This window comes from Python bivittatus, unplaced genomic scaffold (assembly GCF_059951505.1).
Source record: "Python bivittatus isolate LINGU-HERP-01145 unplaced genomic scaffold, Pbiv_v1 ctg000790_np1212, whole genome shotgun sequence".
Lineage (NCBI taxonomy): Eukaryota > Metazoa > Chordata > Lepidosauria > Squamata > Pythonidae > Python > Python bivittatus.
In genome coordinates, this window is record NW_028277110.1 from 4,673,580 (window position 1) to 4,693,544 (window position 19,965).

General features: G+C 38.7%; 1 protein-coding gene across 2 annotated transcripts in view; it reads right to left on the minus strand.

Annotated features, from left to right (window-relative positions):
* Positions 1-19,965, minus strand: part of LOC103052616 (ligand of Numb protein X 2-like) — a 47,975-nt gene that overhangs the window by 19,707 nt on the left and 8,303 nt on the right. For both annotated transcript variants that reach the window (XM_088129268.1, XM_088129269.1), the window contains exon 2: positions 4,303-4,764. In XM_088129268.1, the coding sequence (XP_087985394.1) occupies positions 4,303-4,703 (401 nt within the window). In that variant the 5' untranslated portion in view covers positions 4,704-4,764. The remainder of the gene's footprint in view (positions 1-4,302; positions 4,765-19,965) is intronic.

Below are 19,965 nucleotides of genomic sequence, written 5' to 3' on the forward strand. Positions count from 1 at the left end.
GGATATTTTTGTTTTGGGGGGATTTAACAAAATACGTGTTTAATCAAGGCAACAGGTAACTAACAAGGTATCTTAGGCTTTGCTTAAATTAAAAATTTAAATTTAACAAACTGACTAGATCTATACAATTCTGTAGTCATTTAAACTAAAAATTGACAAAGCAGCAATGGATTGCTTATATTTTTTAAAAAAGAAGCTTTTGATCAGTAACTCCCTACCTAAATTTCTCAATTCAATTTTTTCCATACAAGTTTCCCTCCCCAACCATCCTTTCTTAATTAGTTTCAGTTTCTTTCCAAAATTAATAGGTACCTACACAGAATGTCATACTATAGTCATTCTAAAACTTAAAACTTTTAGTTGAGTAATACAGACAGAATACAAGTGACTCAAGCACATACAGTTCCTGCTAAGTTTATACGAAACCTAACAGGACTATAAAATATTGTTAATTGTCTGGGATGTAAAGAGAAGAGCCCTGTTGGATCATCTAGTGTAGCACCTAGTTTCCAACAACAGTGTCTTTCACAGACTTGCAGTAATTTGTACTATAGCACAAAATGATTTGTAAAGCAAAGTATTTTTTCCTTTGAATAAAGTAAGTGTGTGATGTCGGAATTTTTTTTTTTTTTTCCCTACGAGTAATCTGGATTTGGCTTCTTAAATACAAAATGTTGTGCAGAATCCCTCAGTGATATACTTAATATTGTCAGATAATACTAGCAAAGACACTCAAGAACAGTTTGGATTGCATTCTCTACTGAAAGAGAGCCTCATTTCAGAAGAGGGACTAACATCTGGATCGCAAAGGTTCATTTGAGACCCGAATTCAACATTCCTGCTTGCAACTAAAATATGAGTTAAAATCTTCCACAGACATTTCCATCATATTTATTCCATTCAGAAAAGTCAATAAGCCATTCAGGCTTCCCTCTCACTCCTTTCCCACTCTTTCTGTTTAAACGATATAGCAGTGATGGCGAGCACGTGTCAAAGGTGATACCCCACGACGTTTTGGGTGACACGCCAGCAGTCAACAGCACCTGACAACAACTATTCTCCCTGTTTGAGTTACCAAAGAAACTGAGTTTGCTTTACTCGTATTTCATTTCTGTAATTATTTGATGCTTCTTTATATAATACATAGCAACACCCGTGACTGATCTGTATTTTTTAAAACAAAGAATATTGTTTCTCTTTTGTTCGGGGGGGGCGGTGACCCCAGCCAGCAGAGTCAAGTTTTCCAAATTTTTGACACAACGAGCCCAACATGTTCGCCATCACTGCTACATAGGAATAGTAAAAGTAACTTAAAGTACTATAGGAATAATAAAAGAAACTGTAGTTGAAGGGCAACCAAACTACAAATCCATGCTTTGCGTCCAATCCTCCATATTCTGACTCTATATATAATCTTTTGCAACAGCAAAAAGTTTACATACCAGTTGAAGGAAGATCATTCTTAGATCAGTCAAGAAGTGACAATGACTCATTAAATACTTAGCTAATTAGAGATAATGTATACATTTGTCAAATAAGAATCCAGATTTTGAATTTTTGTATCTATTCTAGAACACAGTTTTAACACTGATTTTGATATTATAACGTGAGTACTTAATATATGCAAACATTTGTTACAAATGATGCAATTTGAGAATGATTCATATTATATATGATTTTGGTTCTAAAAATAATGTTTATCATACTCAAAATCTAACGTTCTTCTCAGCAAAGCTGCCAGTGGTCGTTTAGAACAGTATTCACTTGCTCCGTTACAAGAATACAGTATCTATAAATACTGTGCAAATATACACCCAAGTCCTATACTATAAACTTGTCCAAACAGATTTGTGCAGTACTGGTATCACACTGGTACCTCTATAATTTCAATCTGTTTAACTTCAGGGTAAAAACCTATTTTTATCTGTATTCAGTAATACGGGAGAGAATGAATGTGTTTTAATGGCTACATCCCTGGGCAAAATATTCTGTTACATGCAACGCCAGGATGAATTGCTTTAAACCAATTAAAATCTTAAATTATACATTGTGCTTATAAATCACCATGAAAAAATTGTTTATTGGTTTATATCAAACTCCCTGTTTTGGAAACAGGCACATTAACTTCTGGCCTTTTAATATTAGCTTAAACTAAACTTCACAGATCCTAGGAATTGAACACCAAAGCCCACACAACTTACTGCCTTAAATAGGCGACTAAAGGGCAAGCAACTCCCCAAATCAATGACATGTTTACAGAAGTGTGTTTGACCTAGTCATTTTTCTTTGGTTGGGTAGAAGAGGAAAGATCACGAGTAATTTTCTCTCGATCAGCTGCAACTTCGGGCAGTTACAGAAATCCTCCCTGTCTAGCTTTACAGCTGGATGTCACAGTATGGTGCAAGCCACAGTTCTACCTTTGAACACTTTCCAAACCTCTTACAACTCTTAGAAGTCTGAAAAGGATTCTGTCAACAAGATGTAAGACTTTATCTGTTTTTGTGCTGAAATTATAGTAAAGTATTGGATGATATAAGAACAGTGCCACTGATGTCAGAGCAAGCTAGCCTGTCTTCATGAGTAGGTGCTTGTAAAACCACCGGATACTACACTTGATCTTAGCCTAAAGGCCAAGAAGCAACAGATCTCCAAACAAATTTAGGCAAGGAGCTACATCCCAATGCTTCTCATTTTCTCCCAAAAGGGTTCGTTGCAGCCTCCCATTTATCATCCATTACAATTTTCAAATTTCGTACGGCCTTCACCTTAGCCAGACTGGATGCACTGCCTTCAGCGGTCCTTTTTGGACATTTTAAGGGCACTCCTATGCCCCTTCAGTTGTGTCCATGCGGTGATGGCTCAATAGAAACTCTAAGCCACATGCTACTATATTGCTCCCTATATAAGGACTCTAGACAGACCCTTATATATCCAATCTGGAAGAAATTTCTAGGTAGGAAATGTGATTTCTATTTAATGTTACTTCTTTCAGACAAGGACTTAAAAATGTCCACCCAAGTTGCCCAGTTTTGTGCTACCATCTGTATAATACACCACACCATTACCCAGGTTTGGAATTTCTTGTAATAGTATTTTATTTTACTTTAGTATTTTATTCTTAATTATTTTAGACTATTATATTTACTGTTTTTCTGTCATTCATATATATATATGAATCTATATATTACAGATAGTCCTTGCTTAGCAACCATTTGTTTAATGATGGTTCAGAGTTATGATGGCCTTGGGAAAAGTGCTTTACAACCCCCCACAGTCACATGATAGCAATTTGTGACCTTTTTTACAGCGGTCATTAAGCGAATCATGTGGTTGTTAAGCAAATTTTTGTAAAAAACATCCATTGGGGAAGCTGGATTCGCTTAATGACCATGTGATTCACTTAACAGCCACGTGATTCGCTTAACAACCACCATTATTCCCTTCATGGTCATTGTAAAAAAGGTCATAAAATCAGCTTCGATTCACTTAATGACCAAATCGCTTAGCAACCTAAATTCTGGTCCCTATTGTGGTCAGATAACAAGGACTACCTATATGAGATATTTTGACTCTATCTGGCCTTAGAGCTGTAATAAACTTGATGATGATGTAAAAGCACCTGTGTTTTGCAATTAAAGCACCTTATTTTCCAGGTTACAGCAGAGTTGTCTAAAAACCTCCAATGCCATAAGGTAGTTTTCCTCATCCATGGATATTTTAATGTTTAATTTGAAAATGCAAAATTTTGGGGTAGCATGATAAAAGGAGCTGTTTTAACAAATACAGCCGAGCCACACAGGCCTTATGCAGGCATAAACATGGTTTGTGGATTACTAATTAGCCTTGAATTACCTTCTCTGTTACCAGGATTACAATTTATGTTTTATTGGCTAATATTTTTTATTATTATATCAACCAGACTACCCCAAATTCAAAACTTGTGACTTTACTTGCCTTACAAGGGGACTATGGTTCAAATTAATCACTGATTCTGGGAACTTAACATAAAACAATGCTTAAAACACTAGGAAGTAAACAGGGGGAAGGAGAGATAACTCTGTGAAGAATGGGCCTCTTCCTAAGTTTGGTTCAAATCTACAAATTATGGGTAACACAGAATTACATATCAGGGAGTCTTTACCATCTCTGAATGTCTCCTATTCCCCAATTCCTCTCTGAATTGTCATTATTATATACAATATTCAGCACAAGACTGAAATAAAATTATAAGTTACTAAGCACATCAAGAATAAAGAATAACATGCAAGCATAGCTGATGCTATAATGAAAAGTTATGCACACCTGTTCTGTAAGTGAGCTTCAAGCTCACAGCGTTGCATAGTCTGTTTGCAGTCTTCTTGAAAAGGACAGAGGACAATGAGCTTATCCAGCAGATTCCGCACCAACAGACTAGACTTTCGGCAATGCTGGAAGGACAGCTTCTTCCGATCCATAGGACAGAAGTTGTACTCCTGCATGAAGTTTTCAAGGCATTTAAAACAGTATGTGTGTCCACAAGGTGTATCCATAGGCTGGAGCAAAGGCTGAAGGCAAATGTGGCAAGTCAGGTCATCATCTACTTCATCTTGAAAATTATAAAGATGGTTGTCTGGCAACAAGTGAAATTGTCCACATTCATGGCAAAGGTCTCCAGGTTTGGAGACAGGTTCTTCTCCTACAGGATTGGCCATGGCTTCAAACATCTAATGAGCTTACATCAGCAGAAAGATAGGTCTCTTGGTGGCAATGTTAAACAGCAAGTTCCTAAAATGAAAAGGGGAAATGAATATGATAAAGCATCAGATTAGATTAGTAGAATGATCAAATTCCAATCTTTTGGGGAAAACAGCCTTCATATTTCACTGTTTTTTTCTGCAGAAACCCACAGAGATGACCCTGAAGGGAATATTCAGAAACCATTACAGAAACAACAAGGGCAGAAGCATTCCTTAAGCCTTGGGAAAGGAGATAGTATTAGGAAGAGGCTCAGGCTGGCTCCTCCTCTGGGGGGTATAACACAAGCAGACTTGCAAGATTCTGTTACTCTAGCCTAGCTCAATAATGTACAATTCTGGTCTTCTTGTGTTATCACCTTCCTGATCTAGTCTACCTCAAATGGCCGACAAATACACCACACTTATTGTAAACATTAAAAAGAAAAGGATTTTACTTACTCTATTTGTAAAAAAGTATCTTTCATTTTCTAAGGCCCATTTATCTAACATGAAATGACATGAAAGGAAGGAAGGGATTTCTAATCTTGATCTTCAAGAACTGCTAACACTTTTAAAAATAAGATCACCACAAGTTGCTTTCCAACAAGTACACATTCTATCTACAAAAATATATTATTTATATACTGTATAAGCATTGTACTTAGATTTACATCTCTGAAATCATTTTTATAAAGCCATTTAAAAATACAGTTAGTCTACTATGTCCACCCAGTAATTGGGTACAATTATGATAATTTTGTAATACAATTCAAAACTTATTTTCCTTCTGCTGATAGATACAATATATGACACTGACAAAGCTGCCCAAGAGGGAAGACCTTTAGCCTGGCCATTGAGTAGCTGAAAACAGATCAATGGGATTGCTTTAAGATTAAAATACAAACTAGATCATTTCCTTAATTCCTTATTTCCTCTAATAAAACAAGAAATACGTTTTGTCATCTATGAAGCATTATTAAGTTATTAGTTTTCCCAGCTATGAACTCCTTTCACTTAAAAACCAGTACATGTTACACAACTGTAAGTTGCCTTCAGTAGGTATTTACTGAACCACATTCAGATGTTGTTTATAAATAGCTTATTGTTCTATAATATAAAAACACTGCAGGTGGGTTTGTGCAACTTCATTTTACATTTCTAGCATGGTCCATTTTATAACAATAAAGAATATTAAAACTATCTGAATTTGAAAATCTATTTCCCAAAATTTAGTATAAGTATTCCTTCTTTAAAGCCCTGGAGTGTACAAGAACAGAACAGAGAAGAAAATGAAACACAGAATATGTCAATGAAATATCAGTAGTAATGTAAGAGCAACCTAAGTACTTGAAATTTCTAAGTACTTTATTCAGTCTAGCCCTATGTTATGTGATCCACCAAGCAAAACTTCTGAATTTAACAAATCAGCTATTTTGGCTGCCACCTTTTCGTCTGCAAAAATATTTAGTTTTAGCCTCATTTCCTATATTAGGTATTATGAAAACTGACTTTGAGGTATACCCATCATTCATTACTGTGTGCCGAAAGAATAAAAGAGCACTGTTGGCCAACATAAAAACAGTTTCAACTTGTCACCCTCACTTTGAAGACCTTGCCAAAAGAAAAAAAAATCTAATTTTTAAAAAATAAACATTCTGAGCATTTTTTGTTTGGTTCTGCATTAATCATTCAATTTCTGTCTGAACATCACCATTCTTCCTTGTTAAAGTATTTAGTTTCATCACTGAGCTGTCAGATTTCTAGCATCCAAGGAACTGCTGGGTATCGCTTAAAATAGTCTCTTCGATCCATAAAAGGAAGCTGCTTTAGATTGCTGGAAATTAGACTTGACCTTAGAGATAAAAGATAATCCACACCTGTCTGCGAGACAGGAAGGTGAGCAGCCCTCTTGGAGACAACAAGCTGGAACTGGTCGATTGTGCCTCCTGCAACAGAAACTGACAGCCGATGCTCCACTCAGTCTACAACACTAAAACATTTATTTAATGAGGCTTTCAACTAGTTTTGTTGTGTGATGGATGGATGGATGGATACACACACATACACACACAAAATAGACTTCATTTTATTACTGTAGATTATATTTATTCAGCTTTTCTACTCAGATATGGAGGGAGGGAGGAGTCTCCCTTAGGCATGGCCCGTTTTTTCAATCATGCCTTAAGAAAACTTGGTTCCCTGGGAAGTTTTTAAAAACCGCTCTATTAGAAGAGCAGCAAGAAAAGTACCAATCTTTTCTTTGCAACCCAGAGCTGCAGCAAACAGCCCACATTTATACTAAGCACATTCTTAGTCTCTGCACAGCCCTGAGGTTTTTCTGTCACTATCACCTGCATATCTGAATCTGTTCCAAACTTTTCTGCAATCCACAGCAGACATTCAAGGACAAAGGAATCGACTTAGGACAGATTCCAGAGAAATAAATGTTGAACACTTTTAGAGGTGCAAATGTTCTAGAAATGTTGGTACCATGGGGCCAGGGCAGGAGGTGTATTTTTCCATTTTTTTCCAGAAAAATGGAAAGTTGGGGAAAACTTAAATTTATGCAATATTCATTTTCATACTCCACTGATCTAAGTTTAGCTTGTTGCTTTAATAACATAAACTTGATTTGGTATACTCTAGTTTACTTGTATGATTACACTTAGTATACATATTAAATATAAAGCTCTAATTTAGCCAGACAACAGAGTAATTACATTTACTGATTCAATTTAATTAAACATATTTTAAATAGAACTATAAGCTGTGGAGATCTTAAGAAACTAGATTTTTTTAATTTTGTCAAGTTAACAAGATGGCAAAATATAAATCTGAAAACAAGATTCCTATACATATTCATGTTTTTTAGAAAACACAGGACAAAACAAGAATTGCTGCATAAAATTTTTATTTAGATGTTGTCTATTCAGTCACATTTTCTGAGTTATCACTGCTAGTTTCTACTGCTTCTAATAACACTTCATTATTTTCCTCTTGATACCCTCCAAATTCTGAAAAGCGAAGTCTTGTTCAGATTGAAAAGCTTCTCTCTTCTTTCACAGAAGCGGACTTTAATTCTGTACAAAATTTTCCCACCTGGAAACAGGTATTTCAGTTTCCAGAATGTTCCCAATCTTCTTTTGCCCCAGTGGCCCAATCCAGCACTGGTCAGATTCAAAATAAGGAAGTGTAAAATAAAGCAACTTACAAGGTTGATAGCAACCCTTTCAGCCTGGGGGCGCATCTTGAATCTTCCTGCCTTGCCAGAATGCACAGAGCTGAAGTTCTCAAACCATTCTTTGCCTCTGGGGAAGGGTCTTAAGAAGGCATTAGACTGAGGCTAGTTATCCATGAAACCCTGCCTTAAAATAAGAAAAATCATCCCAATTTTTGAAGGAGGACCCAATGGCTTAAGTTTCCCTAACCTCCAAAAACAAAAAACTCAGAAAGCGTCAGCCCACCAGCTGTGGCAGACTTGAGCAGCTGCATATGGGCTCCTGGGAGTCACATCCTGCACATGAGTTATCTACCTCTGTGGTAGGACATGCATCAACTCACTCTGACAGCTGTCTGTGGGCTTCTCCTCAGCTTTCCAAGTGAGATTTGACTGAAGAAGCCAATTTGCAAAAGCATTTTCGCTGGTGTTATCAAATTTCCATGCTTCAGCTAGAGAACATGACCAAATTGTATTTACCCACAAGACTCTTAAGTGAAACATTTATATTAAGTTTGTACAGAAGAAAAGGGAGGGCCAAATGTGATTGGAGCACAGGTGGACACACCCATCAGGGGGATCTTCAAGCAGCAGCTGGCTTTGCACAGCTCCTTCTGCAACTGTCACATGACCTCGGAGAAAGACATGTCTGGTTTGAGATACTCCAGACAAGTGCTCTGTGCACACCCACACACACTCCAAACCAAATTTGCCCTTCAAAAACAGCACAGATCTCTTGTTAATTTAAAATTATTCACTACAATATTAGCAAGTTGCTCATTCTTGTTTTTACCATGCCTAATAATAGTATTTTTCACCATTAGTTGAATCACATACATTCTCTCTGGGTATTTACTTCACCAGTAACTTAGGCAACATATTAAAAAGCAAGGCAATGCATCTTTTAATATGGTTTTTGTTCTGACTGAATTTTCAATCTACAAATATACTATGGAACACAATGGTCTAAAGAAAGTCTGCAGACAGGGAAATAGTTTAGAAATGTGTTAGAATACTCAATTTCTACTTTTGTAATTAATTAACACGGTTTTGAGAATTAGCTTCTACAGCTGTTTACCTGCTCAAAATACTAACACCCAGTTCTTAAACCTCTGCAGATTTACACATAGTTAATTCCTCAATTATTTCAATGATATAACAGAAAAGCATATTACCAAATATGCATAAGACAAGATGTGCAACATTCCAGATTCTTGTCTAACAAACAAACAAGGGTAGCACCCCCAATACTGCTTTGGTGCATAGTAGATAAAAAGATATACCTAAGTCAAGGGCTGCTAGCTGAGATACATTCTCTGTTTTTATAGCCAAGGCTGCTGAAAGATTCCAACAGAGATTAGGCATAAAAATAACATATATGCAACAAACCAGGTGTCCTATATGGAACCAGAAAAACCAGGGGTAATGGAACCAGGGCACCTTCCCCAAAAGGATGATTTGCGCAACTCTTCCAACATTTTTTCCTACTGAGTTCACTAACACCCAACTTCACAATACTGTTCACAGAATATTGAAGTGCCAGTCTGTCCCTTATGATGGAGAACCAGAATAGAAAGTTCCATTTATTCAATCTACACTTCGTCTTTTTACCCACAAGGCACCTAAAGTAGTCAACAATCTAAAATAACTAAAATCTAACATTTGTACAGGTAGTCCTCACCAACTGCTTATTCAATGACCATTCAAAGTTACAACAGTGCTGAAAAAGGAGAGTTACAACCAGTCCTCGAACTTGCGGCCATCACAGCATCCCCACAGTCATGTGATCACAATTTGGGTGCTTGGCAACTGGCGTGCATTTACAACGTTGCAGCATCCCATGGTCACATGATCATATGCAAACTTCACAGCCAGATTCCAACAAGCAAAGTCAATGGGGAAGCTGCCAGGAGGTCACAAGTCACGATCACCTGATGTCACACTTAACAACCATGGTGATTCACATAACGACCACAGCTGGAACTGACATCATAAGTCAGACACGGTCACATGATGTTTCACTTTCTGTGTTTTATGTCTATTAAAAATGTATCTGCTCAGATTCTTCTGAGCTACATACCATATCTAAAATTAGGTAGCTTCATCTTACCAGGTAGGTGTAATGAGAAGAAGGAATAGCCTTGAGGAACAGGAAGAAGAGCTGCTCTCAAGGCAACAGTCAAATAAAAGAAATATAAGTCCTGGCCAGAACTGTAGCCTGAGAAAGCATCTCAGACAAGTCCCTCCCTATTTCTCACAAAGATAAAGGGTGGGAGAAAGCACATTCAGACTTGCAAGATTCTGTTACCACAACTTTATAAAAAAAGTAGTATTAGCCTACATGATTTTGGTTTCCTAGTCTGGTCTACCTTGAAGAACTGACAGTCGGTGAGCAAGCAGATTCCACATCAGGCAGGTATCCCAAATACCCAAATTCAACCAGAAAGCCACACAATACCAGGTGTGTGGGCCTCTACACAGATGAAAGTGTTTCACGCCTGATTAAAAGTGTAGCCTAGCTCAAAAGATGGAGAGAAGGTAAAGTTCCTAAATTTTGCAGCTGCTTTTTCTAGTTATGGGGGGAAATTTTACATAGCTTCCTGCCAATCAAACTCTGAGAATGCTGATGCCATGATTGGCCAGCTTGTGCTCTGGTACCATCCTGCTATTTAGCTAGCTTTCAAAAGATTGTGAACATACTTTAAATGTCAATATCATCACAACTTGTAGCATTAGCACTCCAGGCAATAAAAAATGACCTCACACTTCTGATCCATGCACACTAAGGCCACCATCACTGTGAACTAACCTTGCATACAAAGTCAGATCCAAATTGGCTGAATTTCTAGGGCTGAAGAAAGGTTGAATACTGCTTCCCTTTTCTCAAAGTTCTTCCTGTTTGGGCACTATAAAGGCCAGTATTTTTCTCCCTCTTTTAAAAATAATTTTCTTTATCTCTCAATCATAAAACATATCTTTGATGACAACAACATTCTCCAACTCAGGTTAAAATCTACTTGCATCATTATGATCAGTAAAACACAATACCTTTATCACAGTTTAACAGATGCAAGACCGCATGCCAGTGTTCCTGTCACAAAAGTCCCACAATTATTTCTCAGACTGGATGTAAGTAATAATAAGATCGTATCATGTAAACATCCTTTAGAGGATACTGTCAAATCTTTCTTTTTCTTAAAATGAAATTGATAGGAAACCTGATGTGGCAATAATCTAATCCCTTTTTTTAAATAACTGGGTAACTGAGTATTTACAGTCAACAAGAGATCCAGTTTTGCAGGTATGCCTCAGCTAATGTAATTACAGTAGTGCCTAGAAGCACTCCAGTCAACTAAATCCTTCCAACGTAGTACATTTCACTAAAACACCATTTGGAAAATTCAAGTTAAGTAATGGAAAAATCACTCAAATCTTGGTACAAGCCAAATGACATTTCCCTGCTCACTTCATTTAGCCACCAGATATTAAATTATACTTCTTGGGTGTTCAGACATAAATATGCTCTGAGCACAATTGATAGCCTATTTTTTTCTCTTCACAATCTTTTATTAGATTGTGACTTCACTTCTACTTTCGACTAAACCACCTTTTCTACAGCCATATGGGGAGAAGGCCTCTTCAAGTTTCATTTGAATGAGAATGTTTAATCTGTCAAAAGTCTGTCAAATCATCTTTTTTAATAGTTTTTATTAGCCCATTTTCAAATGAAGAAACATAAAATAATGTAAAATAAAATAAAAAGGAGCTATTTACCTTTCAGAAATACTGAAGGAAAGAAAAACTTTATACAATAACAAAAAGAAGAAACAAAAGCTGCAATTAAATAATCTTATGGAAATCATTTACAGATAACTTTCTAGCAATAACTTTTGCAAGCCACACATATATAAATACATGCAGATACACACACTTACAGAGATATACACATTTATAAATTATTTATACACACACACATACACACACACATATATACACACACACAGAAATATACGCATTTATAAATTATTTATACGCACACATACAGACACACAGATATATGCATTTATAAATTATTTATATATATGCACACACACATATATACACATACACAGATATATGCCTTTATATATATATATATATATATATATACACACACACACACACATACACACTTACACAGAGACATATACGCATTTATAGGTTATATAAATTTAAAAAAAACCCACATAGAACTAAGCCATCAATTTTGAGAAGAATCAACCCTATCTCCTGAATTCAGTCTCAGTTCTTTCCTTAGCCATTTTCGATGTAGTTACCATAAACCAGAGTTGGGGAAACACTGCTACATACAACCTAACTGGACCTGCCAGGCAGGCATGTGGGGCTTCATCTGAGTGACTCTCCCTCTTCAGCAACCTGATTTATCTGGAGTGTTAGTAAACAGAGCTCTGATTCAAGGGTCCTGAACTCCCAGTTTGCCTTTTTTCTATACTTTAGATCAGTGTTTCTCAAGCTTGGCAACTTTAAGATGTGTGGACTTCAACCCCCAGAATTCCCCAGCCAGCATGCTGGCTGGAGAATTCTGGGGATTGAAGTCCACACATCTTAAAGCTGCCAAGCTTGAGAAACACTGCTTTAGATAGTCTGGGAGTTTGTGTTCTTGGCATGCCCAGGTGGGGCTGAATGAAGGAGCTGACATCACTCAATTATGCACCCCTCAATATCCTCGAGCCCATCCAGAGGGGAATTTGGCCCTGAAGTCATATCCAATTCTGTCCTCTTTCGTGAAACATTTTTCAGTATTCAGCAGGAAAGCTCGCCTCCAGGAAGCCTAAGAGCCAAAATAAGGGTCGTGTCCAGTTTCTTTCTATAATACAGGTTTCTTCCAGGAAGTTGAAAAACCAAACTTGTCTCATATTTGGTAGCTCAGCTAGAGACACTACAATTCTTCTAAGTCTTCCAAAGGGTTTTCAGCTGCAGAGCTCTGCAAAGCAGCTTTCTCATCTGTCCACTAAGCACTAAACTATATCTGTGGTAGCCTGTAAAAGAAACATCCTTAAATGTCTGTTTTTCCAAGGATGTCAGTCTTCCGAGTATATTCCTGCAGAAAGATCCTAAATAAGAAAAGCCACAGGCTACCCCAGCCTCATTTTCTTCCACCTCATGCAACAGAAATCAGCTTTCTCAGAAAGTTGTGTGTTCTCCCACCATTACCATATGATTTACTAAGAACAATAATCTCTCAGCCTGCCAGCATCCAATCCTGTTGTAACCTATTCAAAATCCCACAATTCACAACCTAAAATAGATCAATTTGCTTTCTAGTTTGTGTGCGCTGATGCAGATCTGCCATCTGATCCAGTCTGACCAGGATATAGCTTTGTGGGGAGAATCAACCCACTTGAAAATACACCATCTTGATCCGGCCTGGCCGCTGCAGAGTTGATCAAGGAGAAGTCTCCACATTCCAATTCTTTGAATTGGAAATGCAGTCATGAGGGCAAAGGAAACCATGGCCCAGGAACTGCCTATCAGGAGAAAAAGGTGAGGTTCGTCACTTCTTTCCTCCCCATAAATTGGAAGGGAGAGGAATAGGCAGGTGACATCACGAGGCAACACTCATGGAGCGAAGCCTTTATTTACAACCTGCTGATGGGGAAGATGCCAGGTAGATGGGTGGGCAGGAATGAGATTGCAGGAAGATACAGAACTGCTTGTAGCCCTTCTTATCCTCCAATCAGTAATGAGTCCCTGCTTCCAATACAGGTATTCCTCACTTATCAACCACTCACTCAGCAACCATTCGAAGTTGCGACGGTGCTGAGCAAGTGATACTTATGACCAGTCCTCGAAATTCTGGCCATTGCACTCCCCCCATGGTCATGTGATCATGATTCAGGCACTTAGCAACCAGCTCACGCGATGGTTGCAGCACCCTGTGGTCACATGATCACCACCTGCAACCTTCCCTGTCGGCTTCCCACAAGCAAAGTCAATGGGACTGGGATTGCTGCTCCTGCAGCAAGGGCACCTCTTCTTTCTTTCCCTGAAAAATAAGCAAGGTGCCAGCTCTACCAGATAGACCAGACCAGGAAATCAACTCCACAGAAAGGTTAAAACTACTTTTATTGAGATTGGTTGTAATAAAAGAATCTTGCAAGTCTCTGCTATGGCTCTTCCCCTTTTTATAACCATGTGAATTAGGGAAGTATCTATCTGAGCTGTTTTCGCATACTTTCTACTTGTTTTATTTGATTTGAAAGATGTGTATAACAACCCACCTTACATAACAGAACCCTTACATTTTGGATTTAAGCTATGTTTTTCTCCTTGTCAGTTTGTAATGGATCTGGCCTATCTCTGTCACGGTCATCTTCCTTATTCTCCACACAAGGGAAGGGAGAGAAAGTCAGAAGGAGCAGGAGGAATGTTAAGAAAAACACAATCATCCTTTAAGCTCTAGTGAGCCAAAGAGGAGTGACTGACCCAAAGTCATCCCGTGAGCTCTGTAGTCAGTTGGGGACCTCACCCTGGGTCCTCCTGGTCCAGATTCAATGCATTATCCTTTGCACTGGCAAAGACAGAAGGAAGTTTTTCTAGCTAGTAATACTTCTGACAGATTAAATTTGTTCTTAACCAAGGAAGGCTGGGAAGAAATTGGTGTTATTATTCTAGATCAGGACTTTCCTGACACAGAACAAAGTTTTTATTTGCAAAACCATATTGTTGCACTATGAACCAACAGACAAAAGCACTGTAAAACTACACTCATTTCCTTGTATTTTCTAAAGGAGAGGGAATTTACAAAGCCACCCAGAAAAAGAAACATGTGACTTTTGTAAAACATGGGGCTGGGGGGGATTCCAATGTAGGACAAATGAGGAAAATAAAGAGTTTCAAATCCTGTGTTGTTTTTGGTCACACAACACCGTAACAGCCAGGGCAATGAGCTCAGAATTACTTCCTCTCATTCTTCAACTGCAGTAAATTTGCCATTTGTGGTAACTGGTATGTAGTTACCTCTCATTCATTCCCTGACTGCATAGTGAAACCCTGCATTTATTTATTTCTTAAACATTTCTACCCCTAATGAACTCTGGGCAGGGTTCTATACCTTAAATTAGATAACCAATAATATCAAACATATTCCCATCAAATACTCTGGGTCTACGATTAGCTCAGGCCAAAGGAAGTAAAGTAGACCAGACCATGAAATCAACTCCATGGGAAGGCTAGAACTACTTTTATTGAGATTGGCTATAAGAACAGAAACATGCAAGTCTGATCGTGCTGTACCTCCTCCTCCTTCTTAGGGAGGCGTCTGTCTGAGCCACTTCTGAACATGATCTAGACATTCTGGAGTTTAAAAAATGCTTTGCCCCCTTTTAGCCTAAGCAACAGCACTTGCATATCTCCATCAGTGTCAACCTCCTTACTCTCTACAACAATGGACTCACACTTCTGAAAAGCAAGGAGAGCTGTACCTCTAGGGGGGAAAGTTCCATAAAATGGGAGCTACTACTGAAAAGGCCCGTCTTCTTGTCCACAGCTCATGTAGCTTGCAGGGAGGGGAGACTTTCAAAAGCCCTTTCAATGATTCCACCAGACAAGATTTGATTCCGGCAAAGTATTGCCATAGTGCTGCTGTACCTAGGGGGTCTCATATTTGGGGGGAGCATGATCCAATCCAAAATTAACACTGGGACCAATGCTATTGTTTACTGACAGCTCCCTCTTGGAGAAATTTAATCTAAGCTTGTTGCACACCATCCAAATCCTCACAACCTCCAGACACTGCTTCAGGACTTCCACACCATCTCCATCTTGGGGTGGCAATGAATAGCTGAGTATCATCAGCACACTGATGACACTTCACTCCAAACCAAGGGATGTCCTTTTCCAGTGGTTTCATATTGAGTAACATAGGCAAGAGTATTAAACCCTGAGTCACCCTGCACTGGAGCACCTAAGAGTCTCAGAACTTCACATACACAATTACTGACTGGAATCACCCACTTAGGCAAGAGGGAACCACTGCAAACTGGTATCATTAATTCTTACAGATAGTCCAAAGGTACTATGGTTGATGGTACTGAATTCCACTGAGAGGTTCAAAAGGACCAATGAAAACTACCCACCAGAGTGATCCAGTGTTTCTGTCCCATGAGCAGGTCTGAATCCTGACTGAAAGAAATCTGATTACTATTACTGAGTATATGCGTAGCTCAGGAGTGGGATATTTGTTAGAATTCTCCAAGCTAGTTCTTTGGGTACCATACTAGGTAACTTCATCAGTGCACGAAACATAGAGAAGTGAGGTCTGTTGGCTGAAAACGTACATATGTATATCAGTTATCTGCATGCTTGGGTGGGAGAATTCCATTGGTGGCAGTTAATCTACATGTGAATGAAGTATTTGGTTACATATTTTGACAGAGCAAAGACAGAATTTAAGTTTATATGTCTCTTGATCATGGTTTGGTCAGGGTGCTATGCTTCTGAGAATTTACTCCTATTTTTTTATCTAGCTTGTTCTAAAAAAATTCTACTGTTTCCTAGGTGAAGTTACATCCTAGATTGTATGGATGAAAGGAGATTTAGTGATACAGCATCATGTCTTTTGATGGCTAGAATGTACATGCAGATACATCCTGCTAGTCTTCTTTTGCTCTAAGGACTGGTGTTCACTTCTTTAATATCTTATTTTGCGTGCAAGTCCTGTTTTGTCTTTTCCATACTGAATCTTTGCATTTGCATAGAAGGCTTTGTATGGACTTTATTGACTGTATGTTACAATTATTCCAGATAATTATCAAGATGTCATTCAGTTTATTTGTTTTCTCTAGGACCCTTTGTAGTTGATTCCCACCACCTTTTCAACAATCTTTCCTTTAAAAAGAAAGGTTGGAGACAAGAGTTGTCAAGAACAGTCGGATCTAGGAAATACTTCTTAAAGAGATGATACACTAACTACCTGCTTAGGGCAGGTAGAATTACCTCCTCCCACAAGGAAGCATTGATTATCTCACACCCTGCCTGACCACCTAGAACCAGAAAATGCATAGCTCAAGCCTGATTGATTCAAACTATAAAGAACCCTATCCATTTCCTCATGTTCCACATGTTCCATGTGCTTGAAAGAATCTTGAAAGATTCTGCTTTGCTCTCCACCATGGGCTCTGCCCTAATGGTTCCAGCTCAGAGCAAATATGAGTGACTCTGCCCATGAAGAAACATGTGAATTTATCTGACGTACCTGCTAGAGCTTTGTCCTACCCATCTTTCCTCAGCAGGATCCAGGTTATTTTGAATAAGGCTGCTGGAGCGGAATCTGCAGATCCACTAAGCCCAGACATGAACTGTAGTTTCCACACTCTTATCACCAGTGCATAGGTTCAGACTTGATCTCTTATCAGTCATATCCACTTCTGTTTTTCACCACCAGTGGGCTATGCATCTTTTCAGTCAGTTCATATCCCACAGTTCCTCAGTAAACCAGTGGGAGAAGTGACTGGGAAATGACCTCACTGGAGCTCTGGCTGCCTCTGGGTTCCATAGATTGATCAAGCACAAGATGAAGTTGCCCAGGGGGTCGGTCTCTGTCACTGACAAACATCTGCTGGAGAATAGGTTATCACAGGGATTTTAAAACATTTGCATGATGACATTACAAAAAGTATGTAAATAGCAGGTGAAATTTGGCCCACTACATGCAAAGTTTGGTAAAACAAAGCTTCACTCTATTTGTCATTGTTGTTGTTTGGGCTTAGGGGAAAATTGCTCCTACCAATGGCAAACCTTGCTTTGCCTCTCAGTGGATAGAATTTTGGTTTACAGCATCTCTCTTTTTACGCCTTAAGATACAGAATCTGTTCTTGGGAGAATAGGGCATAAATAAAAGGGCTAGAAGGACTGAAGTCAAAAGCAAGGAGCCTGAGGTTTTATTCTGTTACAATAATGATGCACAGATGTCAAGCCCCCTCCCGCCCAAACGGAAAAAGGACCTGCTCTTATTCCATTAAGATGCATAAATAAGAAGAACAGATGTAAGCTTTGAAGCTTGGAACTGTTAATGTATATAACCTGAGGTTAATAGTTGGCAGTTGCTAGATGTGGCTTTTCTAGTATCTGTAATAAAACTAGCTTATCAAGAGCAGTGACCTTGAAACTCTGGCTCTTAGTTTTAATTCACGTACTGGCCTAAAGGAAGATTGACAGTTGGCCTATTTCTCATTGTGATTGGTGGATACGTGTGCTGGTGTCATTGCTGATGCCCAAACTGGGCACACTAAGCCTTTTTAATGCTACAATTGGGAGAAAGCAACATACAATCAGCTTAACCTTTACCATTGACTAGGGTTTCATAAAGCACCATTTAGAAACCAAAAATTCAGCATAATACAAAAATAATGCATTTAATAGGTTAGCAGCCTGCTCAAATTACAAATATTAATTATAGAAGGATTGCAATCACAATCATTTTAAGATTCCCAAGCAATTTTAACTAAATTGAAAGGTTATGCAGCAAAGCCACAATAGTATATTTTGACCTCACTGAATATTTGCAGTTGATATGAAAACATCTAAAATCGTAATAAAACTAAAATATCTCTGTAAAGTTGCCATTTGAAAGATATTGCAGCACTCGACTATACAGTGGTACCTCGGGTCACAAACGTTTCTGTTCGCGACCAATTCGGGTCATGAACAGCTCCGTTTGCAAAATTTCGCAAACGCCGGATCGGGTGACGAACAGGATCCGTGGCCATTTTCCCTCCCGTGACACGTGGTCGTGGCTTCCTGTAGGGAGGGGGACTCTCCCTCCAAGCAATAACCGCCTCCCCACCCGCCTTCCTGTCCTCCATGCCAGAAGTCGCATCGAGCAAGGTTAGCGTTCTCTCTCTTCGCACTGTATTTTGTTTCATATTTTTGCGGTTTAAAAAAAAAAATACATATGGTTCAGAACGGATTAACCGTAATTACATTGAACCTTATGGGAAAATTTGATTCGGGTCGCGACCAATTCAGGTCGCGACCAGAGTCACGGAACGAATTAAATTCATGAACCGAGGTACCACTGTACAGTGAGAAGGAACAGAAATTATGGCAAAGATGAGAAACAGAAATGACAGATAAACAGGAAGTATTAGTTGATGACAAATGAACATTTCTTGCAATATAGATTGCATATGAACACATACAATTACCACTTGGTGACTAAGGATATCTGATCTTGAAAAATCTGATGCTTAACGCTGCTGAGCGGGGTGCTAACCCTTCTATGAATTCCAGTCTCACAGACTGATCGTTGCAACTGCCTACGTCTCAAGGGACATGTAAACTGATTGGAAACCTCAGGCCATCTAAAACAGGGTACTTGCCTCTTGTCTGTACATCTGTACCAACTTTCTACATCCATACCAGCATAGATTCACTATCACGTTGCTGCCACTGAGCTTCAAAGGTGCCATCATGTCTGACCAAACGCTAGCCAAAGTTGCAGCCTGCCAGGTGAATCTAGCTCCCAAGCCACATCGGTCAGCCATCCCATATTCTGAACAGCCTCTTGCAGGTTTGTTGTAAAGACTGCTACCGCAAGAGGCACTTGTAACTCCATTATCATAAGGTAATGTAACTGCACCTCTTGTAACCTAACAAGGCTACAGAAGCCTTTTTGAGAGAATAAGGAGTTTCACCATCATTTCAATTATCACAAAAAAAGCATCATCTAGAAAGAAATAATAATGCAACAATACAATGCAGCGATGGCTACATAAATGTCAGAATCATCAAATGCTGTACAGGTATAGGAAGTCCCTAGACAAAAGGGCAGCCAATATTGCCTTTAATCTTTTTCATTCATGACCTACATAGCTGGAAAATAACTTCCCTAGTCTCACATTGTAATGGTATGTGGGAATGACTTTGGGAGATGGGGCAAAGAGATGCTGCCTAGGGAACGGTCTGATAAGAGGGAACACAGCCCACAGCTGGATAGTGGGTGGGGCAAGAGCTCAAAAAGGACCCTCCCTA